This window comes from Magnolia sinica, chromosome 15, assembly GCF_029962835.1.
Source record: "Magnolia sinica isolate HGM2019 chromosome 15, MsV1, whole genome shotgun sequence".
NCBI classification, from domain to species: domain Eukaryota; kingdom Viridiplantae; phylum Streptophyta; class Magnoliopsida; order Magnoliales; family Magnoliaceae; genus Magnolia; species Magnolia sinica.
Window position 1 is genome coordinate 58,649,299 of NC_080587.1, and position 20,041 is coordinate 58,669,339.

The 20,041-nt window shown below is 39.8% G+C and overlaps 1 protein-coding gene across 3 annotated transcripts; it reads left to right on the top strand.

Annotated features, from left to right (window-relative positions):
• The first annotated feature begins 1,559 nt into the window (after window positions 1–1,559).
• On the top strand, window positions 1,560–19,712 carry LOC131226725 (DNA repair protein RAD4). Of its 3 annotated transcripts, none has more exons than XM_058222396.1 (14): window positions 1,560–1,709; window positions 5,099–5,170; window positions 5,293–5,420; window positions 5,599–5,895; window positions 6,009–6,101; window positions 8,372–8,464; window positions 8,584–8,685; window positions 9,904–9,953; window positions 11,813–12,589; window positions 14,743–15,145; window positions 15,745–15,939; window positions 16,099–16,245; window positions 17,944–18,153; window positions 19,135–19,712. In XM_058222396.1, the coding sequence occupies exons 1-14, from the start codon at window positions 1,667–1,669 to the stop codon at window positions 19,543–19,545; spliced, it is 3,021 nt and encodes a 1,006-aa protein (XP_058078379.1). In that variant the 5' UTR covers window positions 1,560–1,666; the 3' UTR covers window positions 19,546–19,712. The 3 variants fall into 3 exon arrangements, with proteins under 3 accessions (XP_058078379.1, XP_058078381.1, XP_058078380.1); XM_058222397.1 differs by lacking the exon at window positions 1,560–1,709 and adding an exon at window positions 1,721–1,915; XM_058222398.1 differs by lacking the exon at window positions 11,813–12,589.
• Window positions 19,713–20,041: the final 329 nt, after the last annotated feature.

Genomic DNA, 20,041 nt, shown 5'->3' on the forward strand with positions numbered 1-20,041 from the left:
CTTAAAATGACTATTTGCAATTGGAATAGTAACAGTTGGGCTAATCATGCACTCATGGCATATGGGCGATGACGAGTGGCTAATTCTGGATATTGTAGAACGTATTCTTTGTCGTTGTATATTTTGCTAGCTCCCAGACCACCGACAATCGACCCAATTTGTGTAAGCTAGTCACTACACATATACTTGATATATTTTCACTGGTGACTGGTCACTTGCAAGTGGGTTTCGCCTCATTCGTGGGTTTTGCACAAAAATTAATTGGATGAGAATCCCTAGTTCATGTGCATTCACACATCCATGCGTTTAAATAAGATTGCGTCATGAAATATTTTGTATGTTTTCTTGTTTAAACTACATTTAACTAATGTGGTGGTGTGGAATATTAAGGGAAATTCTCATTAACACTCTAGCTTGTGGAAAGCGAATACTAAACTCGGGTTACAAAAACCGGGGTGTTACACCTACCCTTCAATAATCGCTTGATCACTTTAAACAACATCTTGTGAGTGGCTAGAGCTGTACATGAACCGAGTCAGCTCGATTAACTCGCTCGACTCGGTTCGATAAAGCTCAACTCAACTCGACTTGAAATTGCATTCGGGCCCGAGTTAAGATAACTTTTAGGAGCTCAAAAAAGTTTGAGCCGAGTCTGAGTTGGACCGAGTTCAACTCGACTCGGTTTTGGCCTTGGCTCGAACACATCTCGATTCAACTTGGATCGGGTTTAACTCGTTTGACCGGGTATAAATACTCAGTCGTTCGGAACCCTAACCTAATTTCAAACCCTCCTCTCTATCCTGATCAACAATTAGCGCCCTTCGGGAACCCACCCCCCTTTTCCCTCTCTCTCGAACGAGTAGCAACTAGCGCCCCGCCAAACCTTAACCCATTTGTCGACCCTGCCCATTTGGGCTATTTCTCTTTCCCTCTCAGTCTGAAGTTCTGGTCCAATCTGGTGAGCACTGAGGTACTCTTTCAGTCTCTCTGTATCTCTCTCTTTATCCCCTCCTCTTGCCCGACCGGCCACTATTCATGACAGTTCGACTGCTTACTGCCAGTCAAGCCCGAGCAGGCCTGAGTTGCTAACCAAATTGAGTCAAATTGGACAATCAGGCCCGATGACCAATTCGGGCTGAGTTTAAGTTGGAGTTGGCTGCTTGTCGAGTCGAGCTGAGTTGTACCAAGCTGGACTCATATACATGGCTAGGAGTGGCTGGATAGGCAGTCGGTTTTCTCAGACCTTGGTCATAAAGAGTAGCTTATTAGGGAGCCCGTTTTCTCATATCTCGGTCGTACAAGGTTGATTATTACGTATCCGCCTAACTTGATGCTTAAAAGTTGTTTGGTTGGAATCCCGCTGCATGGTTGTAATGATGCACCAGCGCTCACCAGACGTGAAATCGGAAGGCAACATTGAAGATGAAGAGGAAAACCATTGGTCTCATTATACGCACACGTGTAGCACACTTTTATGAATTATCCGAGTTGATTTTCAAGCCACGTCAGATCTGTAAGTGGCTCCTCTGATTATTGTCCCGGATCACACACACGTGTATAATTTATCACACGTGGAGCACGGACTGCGCTGTTATACTTCGTCTCTTTCCACTTCTGTTTTGCCGCGAACCCGTTGTCGTGTCGAGGAAGAAAAAGCTCCAAAAAAATGCGAACTCGAAACCAATCCAAACGCTCCCAAGAGCCGTCTGGTTTGCAATCTCATCTCACCTCTCTCTCTGTTTCTCTGTCTCTCCTGTTTTCTAGGGTTTTCTTCAATCGAACTGCTTCGTTTCTTCTTTCCACTTTTGCCCTTTTCTGCTCCTCCCATTTCTTCGACCATTCAATTAGAAGCTCGTTTCTTGAAAATTCCTTCAATCCCAGAACACTATTTATAACAAACTGTAGTTGTTTTATGGTAATTTCTTTTCATATTATATGTATGCATTTTCACGGTAGATGCTATTCAAGTAGAGAATATCCCTAATAGAACTTGTTTGTGAAGATTTCACATATTCAAGGTTGTAGTCTCTCTCTCTCTCTCTCTCTAACACTTTTTCCTTAGATTGCGTTTGGTTGCCCCACTTATCATGGAATTTTGCAAAACATTAGATTGATTGATCATGAAAATTCAAGACATTTGGTGCAATCAAATGCAGCTTTAGTTGATGAGAAATTTCAAAGCTCTCAGGCATCTGAAGGTCAATTGTTTTTTTTTTGTGTGTGTGTGTGTGTGGAGGAGATGATGAAATATTAAAAAATTGCAATTGCAGTGCCATTAGCGTAAACAATTGCAATTGTGATTGCAATAACAATGTCATCAACGCAAACAATTGCAATTGTGAAATATTTATGAGGTGAAATTGGAGAATAGATGAGAAGTGTTGGTACGTATGCCTTTCTTTGCACAAGGCAACCAGAAGCTCACTATATGTCCTAATCTTCGATACTAATACATGAAAACATCTGTACGTCTTTCTTTGCACAAGGCAATCGGAAGCTCCCTATATGTCCTAATCTTTGATACTAATACATGAATACATCCTTATTCAAATCATCTGCACAAGAAGAATGAAAGCGGATTTAATGTCGCCTGATGAATGAAATAGGTAAAGTCCACCATTAATGAACACACCCAAGTGTTTGTCTAGTCTCTAGGTCCTGTGCACAAGAGAAGAAGGAAAAAGAAGTCAAATATAGTTAAGAGATCGGGTAAGACTGCTTAAAGACAATAAATTAGTAGATGCATACAAGACATGAGAATAGAAGACACAATGAAGGAAAAAGATGGGCCCTATTTCTTGAGACGAGCATGTGACCCATTAACAATTTTTACACAACCAAAATTAGGAGATGGGGAATTAGAAGAATGGAGAGTTACATACTAGTCATATAATCTGATGTGTCAGATTCTATAATCCATGATGTTCTAGTAGAAGCTGTAGATACTAAACGAGTAGTGGCAAAGATACTTGACTGATTAAGAAACTGACCCAAGCGATGAAGAAGCGCCCTCAAGAATATGCAGATGGCGATTAAGCGTAGAAATTTCATCTATGGGAGATTTATTTTTTGTTTGGGTTTTTTGGCGAGTATTTCCAAAGATGATACCTCATGGAATTCAGTATGGGTAGGCCTCTTTGCTTTGGCAGTGGCAGAGTAGGCCTTCTTGGGATGACAACCAACAAGATTCCAACATTTCTCCTTTCTATGTTGTGTCCGCCCACAATTGTTACAATAAGTTTTGTCTTTGTTGTAACCAGAAAAGTTACTATGAGCATGACCTAAATTATCCCGATCACTGTGGCCACCAGTGCAACCTCCACAATCCTCACGACCCCAAAATTCTCACCATCACCTCTTCCACCAACACCACGGCGAACTTGATAGGAACCAACAAGAGTTCATTGTTCTGGGATAGCATTATCTACAAGCAACATGACTTTTCAATGACTCTCTTCTCGTGGAAATAATGAATACTCCTTGCTGAGAATGTGCGTATGAATAGTCTCATACTCTGGGTTAAGACCATCAAGAAGATGAAATATTTGTCGTTCCTCAATCTCAGCTCGATGTTCCATATTGCAGCCTTATGGAACAATGATGTCTCAACTTAAGCCATTTCCCTCTGACAATTGCAATATGGCCTAAGATGATGGCTTAGCTCAAGCCATATCCCGTTGAGGGTCATATAATAGTCCCTCACAGACTTCGCACCCTATTGAAAATGAGCAATATCTCTAGTTAATTGAAACACCCTAGTTAATTGATATGGGAGAAAACTCGATTCAAAACAAAGATGAGCCATAACTCAAAGGTGACGAGAAATCCATAGAATCTTCATTTTTTTTTCAAATGTTAGCATGGATCACCATAGAAATCCATGTATATGCATGATTCTCATGCATTGACATGGATTTATGGTGAAAAAAAAAATAACATTTAAGTGAAAGATGGGAAAATTTGGTGAAATCCTAAATTTTCCATTTTTAATTTTAGAAGATGTGTTTTCCGTAGTTGACTAATGTGGAAATTTTATAGATTTAATGAGTATCGACCAATCTATTGATTGGCTACAAATTTTATATATTAATTTTGCACTGATTTTTTCGACAACACATGTTTAGGCCCCTATAAATTGGAAACTTATGTATAGTTGTCTTTTGTAATGTTTTGATTCCTACATGTGTAAATATAAGTATTTTAATATCTCCTGAAGTTTCATTGAAAAATTCCACCCTTTCCCCAATGCTTCCCTTAGACAACGATACTGTTCCCAACATCAACAATAATATCGGCAATATCGATGCATGTTTTTGTATCCCCCATCATTGATTTATGTAACAATACCGATACTCTAAACATTGTACATGCGTGTGAAGGTACTATGAGGTGGACCTCATGGGAGCTTCCCATAAGGTCGAGCTCTATGGGCCCACCAAGATGTGTCTTAGACATTTGAACTATGCATCTAGTGGGTCAGGTCCCTCCAAGTTATGGGATGTACCAAAAATCAGCTGTATCCAAAACTCAAGAGGGCCACACCATTTGGAGCGATGTGAAATCATGCCTAAAACATCTAAAATCACATGGTGGGGCCCACATGAGTTTTTGAATGGCTTGAAATTTGGTGCGACACTTGATCCAAGTGGGACACACATATTGGATGGGTCCGGTATCTGAACCACATCTCGACGGGCCCCACAAAAATCAGGAAGGTTTTAATGGGTGGGCATCCACTCTCAACTATTCCCTGTGTTGTGGCCCACCTAAGTAATGGGTTGGGCTATTTTTGGGCCCTTGCCTTCCATGGAAGGGTGCATTTGATGCATGATGTCCAACGCACATCATGATGGACCCATGAGCTTGACCTCATGAGAAGTTCCCATGAGGTTGACCTCATAATATGTTTTTCCATATGCACACACTCACACACACACACAAACACACATGTAAAATCCACTTTGCTGATGCCCTGTAGAAGTCAGTGAAATAGCCTTTGGCCTTGCAAAGCAGATTCCCAGAATATATTTTATGCATGATATTCATTACTTTATCTCAAAACAGTCTAGTTATTGGTTTGTATACTTCATTTGGGCAGGGAGCGAGAATGTGGTGAAAGGCCTAGATGATTCAGAAACTAGGGGCCCTATGAAATTGCAACACGAAAATGGTTTGTACACTGTCAAGTTTTTGTTAATTTCAGAGGACTTCACCATCACTTCAGGAAGGAACACGATGTTGCATCTTTTGATATTTCTATCTGTGTTTAATAAATGACTACTTCAACTGCAGTGTTAGGCACTCTCACCAATATATCAAAGCAGGCCGTAGGCAGATTTTTGAGACAAGGTAGTTCGCGCAAGGCATCACGTGGGAAGAGACAGGAGGGCTCCCTCTCTCATGGAGAATCTAATGACATGGTTAGTCATGTTTCTGCATATAGTAGACACCATGCCACATGATTATTGGAGCATGGGTGAAACATTAGCCTCATTATATGGTCCTTTTTTCTGTTCTTTTTATTTCAATTGGGACCAAGTGTGCTGCTTGATATTTCAAATCCTCTAACACTTAAGGTTTTTTTTTTTTTGGATCCAGATTGAGGAAGAGATGCAAAAAGCAGATGGAGAACTTTTTTCTAGCGCTGTAGTTGCTGGAAGAGATGCAAAAGGAAGAACACCCACAGGGGAAGATGCAGAGGGAATTGTCCATCACAGTTTCCCTGCAAAGACAGAAGAAACAGATGAACCAGATTGGGAAGATGGTTCTGTTTCCATTTCAGATGTTAGAGAAAATCTTTCGAATAATCTGGAGAGGGAGGTGACTGTTGAATTTAGCAAGTCACCGTCTTCTGCTAAACGGAAGGTTATTCGAAGGGCTTCTGTTGAAGACAAGGTGAAACATAATGTTGTATATAGAACATTTGTAATTTGTAGTTTAGTTGGATGTTGATTATTGGTTTCTTATCTGTAACATATATGAAATTGGACAACTATCATTTTCTCCAGGAATTAGCTGAGCTTGTGCATAAGGTTCATTTGCTGTGTCTAGTAGGACGAGGAAGGTTAGTTGACCGTGCTTGCGATGATCCTCTCATTCAGGTGCCTTCTTGCATCATCATATCGAACTATGGAATCATCATTTCAATTTCTTCACCTTGTCTCTTTGTTGCCTTCATGAGGTTTATTGTTGATCATTTGTTGTATTATGAAATTAATGCTATTTTTATCCCCTCTCTCTCTCTCTCTCCCTCTCTCTCTCTCGGCTAAATGTTAAGCTGTACTTAGTTGTTACGTACTTGATGCCTACATAGCATCTTCCTTGAAACTTAAATGCACCTGCATGGGACGCATCATATTTCAGATTTTGAGAATAGATGCATACTTTAGCATGTGTGACCATATGCATGCAATCATGAGTGCTGTTCTTGCGGAGTGGTTAGGGGATTGTAAGCACAAAGGGACATCTTCTTTGGTCACTTTTGGCATCTCCAAGTCCATGAGTGATACTGTGATACAACTAACACAAATATTAGCATCAATGATCATCCATTATAGCCTTGTCCCGGATACTTAAGGTCGTCTTCTGATGGTTGCTGTAAAATTTAATGACTGGGGACATCAAAGGACCTACTCGGGTCTACCAGAGACGGCGACGACCACTCACATCAGCACAACTTTCTTTGTGAATGGGAGACGAGTTCCAGATGGGGCCCGCCGGGCCATTTTGAAGATCCCACATGCATTGGTCGTGCATCAGCAAGACCCCACTTTGGCATGATGCATGTGGGCTGCTTAGGAGACTATTTTAGTCATAGGATTTCTATTTCGTGTCGATCCAACCGTTGGATCTTATCGATCAGGCCACCAGATCTTTTAGATTTGGGCCCCTTGGACTCTGATTTTACTTTCTTTATGGTTTCTGTTATTTTTAGGAGTTATTTGATAGTTGAGATTGATAATATATGTTTTAGTTTTCTTATTTTTTACGATGGGCCATTTTACTTAAGTAAGTGGACAGAGGGGGGAGGGGGGGATCCAACCTTAGTGGTGTTATTAAGAAGAAAAAAAAGAAGAGTGGAGCTCTCTTGTGTGAAGGAATTTTCCTCCTTATTTTCTAGGGTTTTTTATTTTAAAAAAAATAAAAATCCTTCATTCTAATTAAATTGTGGAAGGGTAGAAGCTTGTTTGGTGGTGGATTCCAAGGTACATCCTTCCTCTTTCTCTTCTTCAAGAGGTATTATTCATCTTACATCCTTCCTCTCTCCTCTTCGAAAGGTATTCTCTTCTTCTCGTCTTCCTCTTTTCCCTTCCATTACAACCTTTTAAACCTTAGATCTTCAATTTCCTACTTTCCCTAATTTCTAAAAACTCTAATTCCAAAATCCCCAATTCCCATGAACCCTAATTTTTTAAATTTCAGATTTTTCCCTTCTTAACCCTAATCATAAAACTTACAAATCTATCCCTTGAGCATGAAACATGCCTATGCTAAATTGGAAGTTCTATCCTTCCATCGGTCCTAGTTTTAATTGATTTATATGATTTCTTAGGATGTGGGCATATGATTTAGGTTAAATTAGATTTTATTTCCTATTGTTTACTCTTAATTACTTGGTAGGTTAGTATTTTTTGTTATTTGAATTACTTTATGAACTCTTTCATAATCTTACTAGTGCTGGGGATTGGCGGGCTGATCACTACCCGGTGGAGCCCCCCCCCCCAACACACACGCAACCATAATGAGTGAACAACTGAACATGCTATTGGCCGCATGCATGAGTTGGAAGAGTCAATATGATATCTTTGGAAGAAATCCTTATAGAAGGAGAGACGGTAGAAAAAATTTATGGAGTTTCAAAAGAAATGGTAAACTCCCATTTGGTAACAAATCACCAGATAGAGTTATAGTTTACAGGTAACTGATATAAACACCACCAAGTATCAACTGGCCTCTGCCACATTTTCTAATAATGCAATTCAAAGTCTCTATCATCATTATAATCTCTATCTTTGATTGATAGCCTTGAGGAAAAGAACTGTGGTAAATCCTTGAGATGCTTCCTGTAGCCTGTCCTTGGACTAGGAATGTTTTATTACAACCCATCCTACGAGTGTTCGTGCCAAGCCAATGCCTCTACTTCATTATGGTAGGTCATTTATGTTGTTTGATTGCATGGCTTCTAGTTTAATATTGAAATCTTTCCTTTTGGTTATCCTTTTTCTTTGTTTTCTGTGATAGTGATAGTCCTATGGTGGTTTTATTCAATGAGTGATTCCTTTGTGATGATCAGCTTTTTAAGCTTCCTTTTGTATCAATGTTACCAAAGAAAAGCATTGTTGTTGGTTCTGAAAAGATTCTGTTGTGGCAGGCTTCCTTACTTTCACTTGTACCAACACAGTTACAAGACATGGTAAAGGTCCCAAAAATGAAGGCAAATGCATTGACTGCCCTTGTCGATTGGGTACAGCATACCGTCTTCAACTATCTAGCATGATATGAATTTCATTGATTTTGTTTTGGATATTACCATTTTGTGGCCTTTTTCGATGCTTCTACCAAGCTTTTTGCTCATATTTGCAGTTTCATGGTAACTTTCATGTCCGAAATGCAAGCAGTTCAGAGAGATCCTTTACATCAAGTATGGCTTATGCTCTTGAGACTCGTGAAGGGACTGCTGAAGAGGTATTTACTTTTCTGTGGTTGATTCCAAAAATCAAAGACAATGCAAACTTGATTATTGCCTTTTTTTTTTTTTTTTGAAATATAACACAATTTTATTAAAGGAAAATAGACGAGATATCTACACCGAAAATTACAAGATGCTAGACCAAGACAGAAACTAAAGAACAATTGGAAAGGGTATCAATTGAAGAAGACCAAGCCAAGACATCAAACTTTGCCCTTTTGAAAACCTCGTTAGGTGGCGGAACCATCATATAATCTGCATTTCAAGTGTAGGACCGTCATAAATTTTGTGCAGGCACAAGGGGTTGGGAGTAGGGCTGACAATGGGTCAGCATCATATAATCTGCATTTCAAGTGTAGGACCGTCATAAATTTTGTGCAGGCACAAGGGGTTGGGAGTAGGGCTGACAATGGGTCAGCTTGGACCGTGGGATGGCTGCCTCAACTGTCTGCTTAGTTGGGTTTGGGCTGCACTCATCAGGCTGCAGGTCATGTTCAGGCCTGAAAAGAGTCCTGTTAAGTGGAAGGGTTGTGCTTGGGTCACCAAACAATTAAATCATGCATGGGACAGCACACCAAACACTTCCAATATTAGGGAACCCATATCTGAATCAAGTATGCGGATGAGCTGTATCTGTGCACTATAAGGCACGTTAGGAAAGAGATGGCTTGAAAGTAATTTCACCAAAGGCTGTGCAGTATACTGGAACCCATATCTGAATCAAGTATGCAGATGAGCTGTATCTGTGCGCTACAAGGCATGTTGGGAAATAGATGGCTTGAAAGATAACTTTTAGTGCCGTGATTAGCTGCATAGATTGAGGCAGATTTTGTTTATGGCACGTTTAATGTTTATCAAGCGGAGATCTTTAATGGATTTTGAGTTTTAACTAAAAAAGTTTCATGTGACTTCTACAGCTCAGATTTGTAGAAAGTCAATGGGATAGTGAGACTTTTTTGTAAATATAGAAATTGGATGCCACTGCCTATGTTAACCAGCAAAGTGAATATCAGGCGTCTATGAACCAGAAAATTAAAAATTAGAAGTATCGTGTAGCTTACGCTACATGTTACAGAGGGCTGAATGCTATGCAACATGCTATCGCTGTTTAAAACACTGGATAAAAGTTCGTTTGTGCAAGAATATGAAGAAAATGGCTTTATGTATGCCACTTCATTTCTACTACGGGCAATAACATAGGATCTCTGTTGCAGGTTGCTGCGTTATCCGTGGCACTATTCAGAGCTCTCAATTTAACAGCTAGGTATCATCTTTTTTCAAAGCTGAAAAGATATGTTTGTGAAATGTCTCTCTTCTCATATTACTTAAAAAGTCTTAACTTTAAGCTTGGAACTGCTACAAGACATAAGGTCGCTTTGAGATTTTATGGTAAAAAAATCTGTTGTTCTTAGTAGGCCTAGCTTCGAGAAAGGTATTACGAAGGTCTTTGAATCTCAAGATATTGCTAACAACATTGTTCGAAGTATCCCCGATTTTATCGAAATATCCCTGATATTATCCGTATCTCCAGCTCGACGATACCGATAATACTAGTAGTATAAAAAATTCCAGGCATCGACGATGTATAGCTAATTATTGCCAATGTATCAATATCGCCAATATTTTCGTTTGTGTAAATTCCAGGTGTCGCTTGTATTGCCAATGTATCGATATCACCAATTTATTGCCAATATTTTTGACTCAGTAAAATTCCAGGTGTCGCTTGTATCGCCAGTGTATTGGCAATATTTTGATAATATCGCCAATGCACTGATATTACCAAAAATCTATTTATTAAAAAACTTTCATTTCATTTTTTTTTTTTTTAAAATGGGCGCATGGTTGTATGCAATGTTCAGTTTGTCAACGATAATGTTGATAATATCGTGCTATTATCATTATTGCAACATGAGCGATATCGAGATCACAATCTTTTTGTTTCCTTTCTAGTTGTTGACAATTTCTCGGCGAAATATTGTGTGTTGTCAATATTCTGAAATATTGATGGATGTTCGGATGGAAGGTTGGATGGATAGATGGGATGGATGTAATGGTTGAACTGATTTCTTACGGCAATACATGCTTATAGGCCCCCATTAAATGAAAACTTATTCTATATATATATATATATATATATATATATATTCTTTTTGCAATTTTTTAATTCTTAAATATGCAAATATGTGTATTTAAGCATCTCCTGAAGTTTCACTGAAAAATTCCACCGTTTTCCCCAGGTTTCCCTGCATTTTTGGTTATTGGCAATATTATCGATGATATCGATATTGTTTTCGTATCCCCTACCAGTGAAACTTGTAGTGATACTGATACTTCGAACACTGGCTGACAATTGATGAGCTCCCAGCTCCATCACTACGGTTATTATAACATGTTGAGCGGCACAACATTTTCCTCTCTCTCTCTCTCTCTCTCATGATGATTGGTGAAATAAAGCATTTACTTGTCCTCCGTATGGTTTTTTCTTTGGAGTAGTTCAAAGATTAAATATTAACATTTTGATGTCAATATTTAGAATAAAAAGCCTCTGCATAAACTGTTCTAAATGAAATATGCCAATTTGGTTTGGTGAAGAGGGCTGTAGGAGGACAGGAAAATTGGAAAATCTTGCATCTGGTTTAAGTCAGATTGATTGAATAGTGATTAGGTTGTTGCACAGAGTGGGCCCCTGCCATTCATCAGGCAGAATGCTCTGTGTATGCACCTAGACTCAGACATTAGACTGACCTGTTGATCAGGTTGGCCACACATGTACGTTGAATGTCAATGGTCAATGTTTGTTAACTATTCAATTTTTTTTTTTCATGTCTGTGTGATCCATTGGATGACAACCACAGTGCAGGATGCATTCACATGCCTGCCCGTTATTTGCCATTTCATTCTCATAATTGCTGCTTTGCGTTCTTTTTTTTTTCCCCTTCTTGATTTAAGTGTGTACTAATCTGTAAAAATCTTTTCTTCTTTCACATTTTCATTCATACAATTTATGACAACCTCCTCCATCTTGCTTCTGGAATGAGGTCCATGGAAAATGTTCTGTTTCATACTAAAAGAACATAGTAGAAGTACATGTGTTAAAAGTAAAACAAATTTATCTATTTTCAGGTTTGTATCCATTCTGGATGTGGCTTCCCTCAAACCAGAAGCCGACCTGCCCGAGTGTTCAAACCAAGACATAAATAAGGTGGACACGAGGATATTTTCTAAGGGGCTAGCCAGTTCGAATCACATTTCTGCTGTATATCCTGGTCAGTCTTCATCGCAGAAAACAAATACCAACGGAGCCATTGGTCATGAATCTCCTCAAAGATGTGGCCAGCAGATCAGAGAAAGTGACTTAACCTGCAAGAGCAATAAGTCCAAAAGTTTACTTGTGACCTGTCAGATGAATGATCAGACATCAGATTCAATAGCCAGCAACGCATGCAATGATAGCAATGAAGTACTTGCCACTGACCATGATAAAGGATCAAAAAGGAAAGGGGACGTTGAGTTTGAACTACAGCTGGAAATGGCTCTTGCTGCAACTGCAGCTGGGGCTTGTGAAAGTACTCTAGACCTGGATTCAAAAGATGTAAATGGCAGTTCATCAAAGATTACTTCTCCATTCAAAATAGTGAAGAGAATTAAAAGTGAAGATTCTCCAGTTTCGGCTAAGGGGAGCTCAGGGGCAGTTTGGTCGAGAAAAGCGGGACCTCTTATGTATTGGGCAGAAGTCTTTTGTTGCGGAGAGACCTTGACTGGAAGGTGGGTGCATGTTGATGCTGCAAATGCAATTATTGACGGTGAGCAAAAGGTAGAAGCTGCAGCTGCTGTCTGTAGAAAGTCACTGAGATATGTTGTTGCTTTTGCTGGAAATGGTGCTAAAGATGTGACTCGCAGGTTTAGCCTTCAACTGCTTGTGTAGAATTATCACTCTTTGTTGGCAATATAAAGCTGCTTCTGAACTTTTGGTGGATGTTGTAATTCATGGTTGCTCTGCCTCCTGTGTACCTCAGGCACAATACCTGATGGTAAGACTGCTGCCATGGGTTACGCTTGTTTCTCAACATCAGGCTCTTAGGCCAGGTCTGGGCGAGACTTTCAGGCCACACCAAATAATGGGCCAGGCATTTATCCTTATTTTAAGTTTTAACAAATTTTCTTCATGGATTGAAATATCTGCTTTGTATCAGCCAATATGGCCATATTGTATCTGTATAGGCTTGATACTATGCATGATACAGGGTTGTATCAGCCCTAGGGAAAAAAATGTCCTTAACGGCCCGTATCAGCTGATATATGGCGTGTTGGCTCAGTTATGGGCTGATACAGCTTTAAAGGCCCAAATTTCCCTTGTTTTCTTCTCTCTCTCTCTCTCTCTCTCTCTCTCTCTCTCTCTCTCTTCAACCATAGAAGAAGCGTAGAAAGTCACTTTAGATTCGATCTAAGCCTCTTTTGGGATCAAAGGAAAAGACTTAGAGTGAGAATGGACCATTATGGGAAAAATAAGAAAAGAAGAAGAAAACTCTCTTTTTTTCTTTTCGTGTTTTCTTCTTCTTCTTCTTCTTCTTCTTTTTATGTTTGGTATCTCAATGTAATGGGACCTGATTCACCAAACCATGCAATTGAGTCCCATTTGTTGACTTTCAATAGGTCAACCCAATAGACAACATTCTTACCAAAGAATGGTCCAATACACAATTGAATACATGTTGAAAACACACTTAGAAGAAAAGAAAAAGAAAAAGAAGAAGATGGAAGGATAGGTTCTTGAATATCTCTTTTTTCTCTTTTCTGATATTTTTCACTAATCTTTTGGCTCAGAAAAAAAAGGAAAAAATGGGCCCATATAGGCCAATATCGATACGCGACACCCATATCATATCTTTTTTCCGTTGGGCTGATGCGCTACTGATCTCGATATTCAAAACCATGGTCTTCTGTTGAGTCCTAGAACAATCCCATGTCCAAACCCATTTATGGCTATCATGGACCAAGTGATCAGGCTTCGGCAGACTCCAGTGTGGCCCACTGACAACTATTGTCAACAATAAAATAGTAGTTCAAGTAAATTGACAGCCCATTGACATCCAACAAAAGTTGTTGTTCAAGTAAAATTTTGGAATAAAGAGCTTAAATGTTTTCCTTGGAATTATTGGGAAATGTTCGTGGTATATACTGCCTAACATGCAAGAACTCTTTTTTTTTTTTGGTTGAAAGATACATGCTAGAACCCTTTAATGTTGTTGTTATTATTATTATTATTATTATTTCGATAAGGTGCTATACATTACCACTTGATTAGAACTTAAAGCTTAGAGATGATGGAGAGTGATGTGTTTGGGCCAAGCTATTCAAAATCGGTTACGTAATGGCCGTAACGGCCATTATGTAATGGTAACAGTCATAACTGTTACACGTTACAGGGTCGAAACGGCCGTTACAAAAAAAGGCCCCGTAATGGCCCCATAATTGTCTGTAACGGCCCAGTAACATTTTTGTTTTTTCAAAAACTAAAAAATGGCTGTAACAGCCGATACGGGGGCCATAACGGCCGTCCCGGCCCGTATCATAATGGTAACAGTGGTGGCCGTTACGGCCACCGTTACCGTTTTGGAACACCTTGGTTTGGGCCTTTGCAGTTCTGAAGGCTGAGAAGATACACTAGCATCAAATTGCAGTCGACATGAGAATGAGACTTTCACATTCTTATCTCGGCCAAGATTTGGGGCAGCGGTAGTTGGGAAACACAAGCCCACATAATATGGGTTTTGGTTTCCACTGTGTGCCAAACACCAAATGGGTTAAGGGTAGTTGGGAAGCCCTAACAGCTGTAATTTGGTTATACACCCAACGGCTACCTTTAATTTTTTGTTCTTTTAATTTCTGTGGCGATTTAGTTTAATGTAACTGGCTTTAAGATTTAAGCTTGATGCCATGCGCAAGGTTTTGGTTTTTCAGTAAATATTGCACACCTCTGATTTATCATCTACTTAATGATCATATCATAATTGAGCAGTTCGTAAGTTGATTTTCGTTCCCTAAATGTTCAGGTATTGTATGAAGTGGTACACAATTGCATCGCAGCGGGTTAATTCGCAATGGTGGGGCCAAGTGTTGGTGCCACTGAAGCAGTTAGAGTCAGGCGCAACTGAAGGTGTAGTTCCTCTTGAAATGCAATTGGAGAATGCTTCATCTGAACTACATAAGTTAAAGGCCGTGAAAGTATCTGATTCTCTTGAAGTATATTCCAATGAGACTGCCGGAAGTTCATCAGCACGAGAACATCTTCCAAGCTTGACTCAAGTCTTTGGCATAGAAGCGTCTAAATTGCTAGGCATGAACATAGATGTGAAATCTCCCATTCAGAGTCCTGGGGTAGGTAGTAGAAGCTCGCTTGAAGATATGGAGCTGGAAACAAGGGCTTTAACTGAGCCTCTTCCAACTAATCAACTGGTATGGTCTAGTCCGGAGGAATGATATTATGTTTGACCCAATGATGTATATTATACTCAAGCCCTTAGTACTTGCAAGTGGGACACATCATTCGGTGATCCAGACAATTGATTTGATGGGTGTCATTGTATGGACCATACCTCCCAAAATCTCACAGATTGAGAGATCCAAGCTATCCAATATTATTTAGCCCTTTTCCGTTGAATGTGGACTGTTGCTTTATATATATATATATATATATATATATATATATATATATATATATATATATATATATCTTTACCATCTAATTTCTGGCCACTGATTGCTGGTTCAGAATGTTCTATGTGGGATTTTTTGGGGCATGGTCCATCATTGGAGAAGTTAGTCAGATGAATGGTCCAGATCACCAAATCATGGTCCCCACCTGTACAGACAGAGGGCTTGAGGATACTGTACCGGTCCTCAAGTTGAGAATCATATAATTTCTCTAATATATAATATAATTTGCATGTACAAGCAGACTAGTTATTTCATTTAATTTTCATCACAGTTTCTTGTTTCAAGACTTGTCATTGTTAAGCATGTTCCAGTTGATGATTATTTGAAATTAAATCCAGGCCTACAAAAATCACCAACTTTATGCTATTGAAAGATGGCTTACCAGGTATCAAATACTTCATCCAAAAGGTCCTATACTTGGGTACTGTTCTGGGCATCCTGTCTACCCTCGAACTTGTGTCCAAACACTACAAACAAAACACAGATGGCTACGGGAGGGCTTGCAAGTTAAAGAAAACGAGTGTCCTGCAAAGGTCTGGGCAATGGAATTTTCATGAACACATCTTCAGTTACTCTGTTTATGTCGTTCCCTTTTTCTTTTTCTTTTTTTTATTTTTTTTTATTTTTTATTTTTTATTTTTATAGTTATGATGATTTGTCATGCATGTGAGTTTCTTGGTGCTTTTCTTCAGGTGGTGAAACGTTCCCAAAAGTCGAAAATGTCGTCTGAACCTAGCATTTCTGAAGAAGATGATGGTGAAGGGACTATTGAGCTTTATGGGAAGTGGCAAATGGAACCATTGCAACTTCCTCATGCTGTAAATGGGATTGTACCAAAGGTGAAAGTCTTCTCATAATGTGGTACTATCCAAGCTTGTCTGGAACCTTCTCGTCTGAGATTTTTCGCAGCTTGCTTTACGTATTAAGGACCCAATGGTGGCACCCATGTTCTCGATGTCAGATAGTATGGGCGGAGTAGACCTTTCCCCCACTTAATCACAATGTTTTCTCTCTATAGTTTGTTTGTAAGTACGTGGAAATAATCTCCTTTGCATGAGAGAATCTGACATGGAGGGTATGGGCCCCGTCAAAACTGGGTTTAAGTATAATCCCGATTTTGTGGGATTGACTACCTGAACAGACCCTAAGCTAACTTGACCGGATATTATTTTCATGGAGCTGTGTGTGGATGTCGTGTGTCTAATTTTGGATGTAATCTTTCTATAGGATTCCCTTTCTTAAGGTGTGCTTTGCTAACATAGTGTTGCAAACAGTTGTTTATCAAAGAACTAGCAGAACAAAAAAAAGGGAGAAAAGGAAAAAAGAAGAAGAGCAAAAGGAGATGTACTTGCACTATTCCATAGTTTATAAACTCCAAAGCTTGATTTGACTCGATATCCAGTTGGGCTGGGTTGACTCAAAGAATCGATTTAATTCGACTCGATATTCAATAGTTAAACTAGGAAGTCAATGTTCAAAAAAGAAAAAAAAAAGAAAAGAGAAAAGGTTAAACTAGGAAGAATATTCCACTAATAAGCACCTGGGAAATTTTGAGTATAAAAACAGGCTGGGAAAACAAGTGTTGTTTGGCATGTTGATAGGGACTGCTTCCTTACAGCATGAGGCTGTGAGTTTGAAATCCCCCTCCATTTTTTATTTATAAATGGATAAACTCAACGAGTAACTTGTTCGAGTCATGCGAAGTTGCATTGAGTTGACCAAGTAGTCAAGATGACTTGACGATCATTTCAAGTCTAAACTGAGTTGAGCACTGCAGCGAGTTTCAAAGTGACTCAGCTTGATTTCTGGCCAATTTGAGTTGACTTGGCTGAGATTAAACTCACAAAGTTCTAGGACTTTGCATGATTCCTGTGAAAGACTAGGGAGCTGTTTCGATGTACCCCAGAATGTAGAGAGCAGAAGATGTGCTTCTGCACATCCAAGTTTTGGGGCTTGGATCCTGGAATATGCAGATGATAGGATGCACCAAATGCTCGTGTCTGCAAAATGCACCCAAAATGAGAATGGATGAGTTTGTACAGGACTTATCATGATCCTATCTCAATTTTGACGGCAAACATGCACTCCCATCTGCATTTTTGGGTATGCAAAACTGACCATTGGCCTTCTTGGTATCACGGCATTCAAAAACAGTTACGTAACAGCAGTTATGTAAGGGTAATGGTGGGATCTGTTATGCGATACAGTGCTGTAACGCCTGTTATGAAAAAAAAGGCCTGTAATGGGCCTGTAAGGGCCGTAATGGCTGTTTTGGGCTTGTAACGGTCCGAGATGGGGCAGGTACATTTTCTTTATTTTAAAATTTTTTTGACCATACTGTATCATAATGACCATAAGGGTGGCCCCTGGGCGTTATGGCCACTGTTACCGTTATTGAATATCTTGCTTAGTATATAGGTTCTAGGTGTGATATCTCTAGATAAAGTCACTAAGAGGAGCTTTTTTTATTTTTTAAATGAATCTGGATATGAATTTAGATTCTTACAGTTGTCTTCTGTACTTGATCTTGTTCCCAGAACGAGCGCGGCCAGGTTGATGTGTGGTCTGAGAAGTGCCTCCCACCTGGGACAGTACACTTGAGGTTACCCAGACTAGTTCCTGTTGTGAAGAGGCTGGAGATTGATTTTGCACCTGCCATGGTTGGATTTGAGTTCCGTAACGGGCGTTCACTACCCATCTTTGAAGGGCTTGTGGTCTGTACAGAGTTTAAACATGCTATCATGGAGGTAAAAGCTCTCTGGCTTTGTAGGTGGATATATATTTTCAAAACCATGAAATGCCACTGCCTTTTTGTGTGTGCATGTGTTTGTGTTTTGAAACAGTACATTTCGATGGGTTTCTGTAAGTTTGGTTGTATATGAGAAGATTTGTTGCCACATGAACAGCCTTTTGGTCGTTTTTCTTTTTATGTAACCGTTCGCTCATCATCATTTTCATGTATACTAATGTTATCCATTTGCAACATGACTGGGAAATTCAATCTCTCACTAGTGCACAAATGTTCTTGTGTCGTGTATGTTGGGATGAGCACATAAATCAGACTTACCCACCTGGAGGGTAACCCCCAGATGTTTGGTGCTGATATATAAGAATGTAATCTGCACTGTGTATCTTCTGAGGGAGCGATATACGAGAGTTCGACTAAACAAAGGTGTTTTTTATTTTGGCCAGAAGTCAGTAGAGGTGGAGCCCACCTTTCATCATTCAAACTGTTCATTGGTTCCCTAATGGTGGATGGGGGATTACCAAAACCTCCCCTGTTGTTGAATCCTAGTGTTCCGTATGCAGTGGGAGAAGTCTTAACAATAGAAAGACTGGGCTTGTTTGATGGATAAGATTAGTTCATCGCCCACCAGATGGATGATCTGAATCTCTGAAAGGTGCACCTAACCTGTCCAGAATGCTGGCCCAAAGAAATACAGGGGTTGTGGAGGCCAAACTCTATATATCACATCCTGTTGAAGGACCTTTTCCTTTCTACCAACAAAGTTAGATATCTTTTCATCTACATGACCGATGGAGGCTGTGGCCTTTTTTCTTCTGCCTTCTGAATGTTTTTGTTTGGTCTACTTTTTCCCTTTTCAAGGGCGAAATGCTTGTGATAGTGGGCCATAGAGTACTAAGAGCGGTTGTAGGTGATCGATTCTGTCAGAGTTATTCAAGTCAATGGTTGATGCAGATGATTAATTGTTGTTCTTATGTGCCAGGCATATGCAGAAGAAGAAGAGAGGAGACAAGCACAGGAGAAGAAATGGAACGAATCTCAAGCTCTTTCTAGGTGGTATCAGCTTATTTCAAACATGGTAACACGGCGAAGGTTGAAAAACTCTTACGAGGTCGGTTCGACTTCACAGGCCCACCACAACCTTCTCCACCAGAAGGACGATCAATGTATGGCCCAGATCTGTGATCATCGTGGGAGTGACCTTTCAGGTGAATTCCACCAGGAATACGTACAGGACCATGGAGGGTCTGCGTTGGATTATCGGCCAGCAGCAGCATTTGCTAGTGACCATGAACATGTATTTCCGGTAGAAAACCAGAGTTTTGACGAAGAGAGCAGTGTACGGACCAAGTGGTGCCCATGTGGATTTTCAATCCAAGTGGAGGAGATGTAGCATTTTGGTTCTTTTGCTTTGGCTTTCTGAAGGGAAGAGAGAGATTTTGGTTTTCTCGTAATCTTGTCTTGAATTAATGATGTTGGGTTGTGTAATATAAGTAAGCAAAGGTTTGAAAATATTTAAATTCGGCCATTGAATGGACGGTCTACTGCCACTTTCGATCACTGTCTGATCACGGATCGGATGATGATGAGATTTTGGGCCGGAGAATGTGAAACCATATCAGGTTTTTTTAGTTGGTGAGTGAAACAACAGATAGTAAGAGCAACGTTTCTGGGTAAGAGCAGCGTGATGTGGCATCTGAATTGGATTGTTTTATGATACCTTGTGGCGGCTCTAGATTTGTGATGATCTATAATTGTCACATTGGCGGTGACACTTGCATTGGGATCAACTCATCAGGTCTCGAGTTGAATTGTAACTCGCTTGAGTCAGGGGTGAATTGGCTTGACTCGGCTGTGTCCAGCTTTACTCGTCTCACTTGTATCCATTG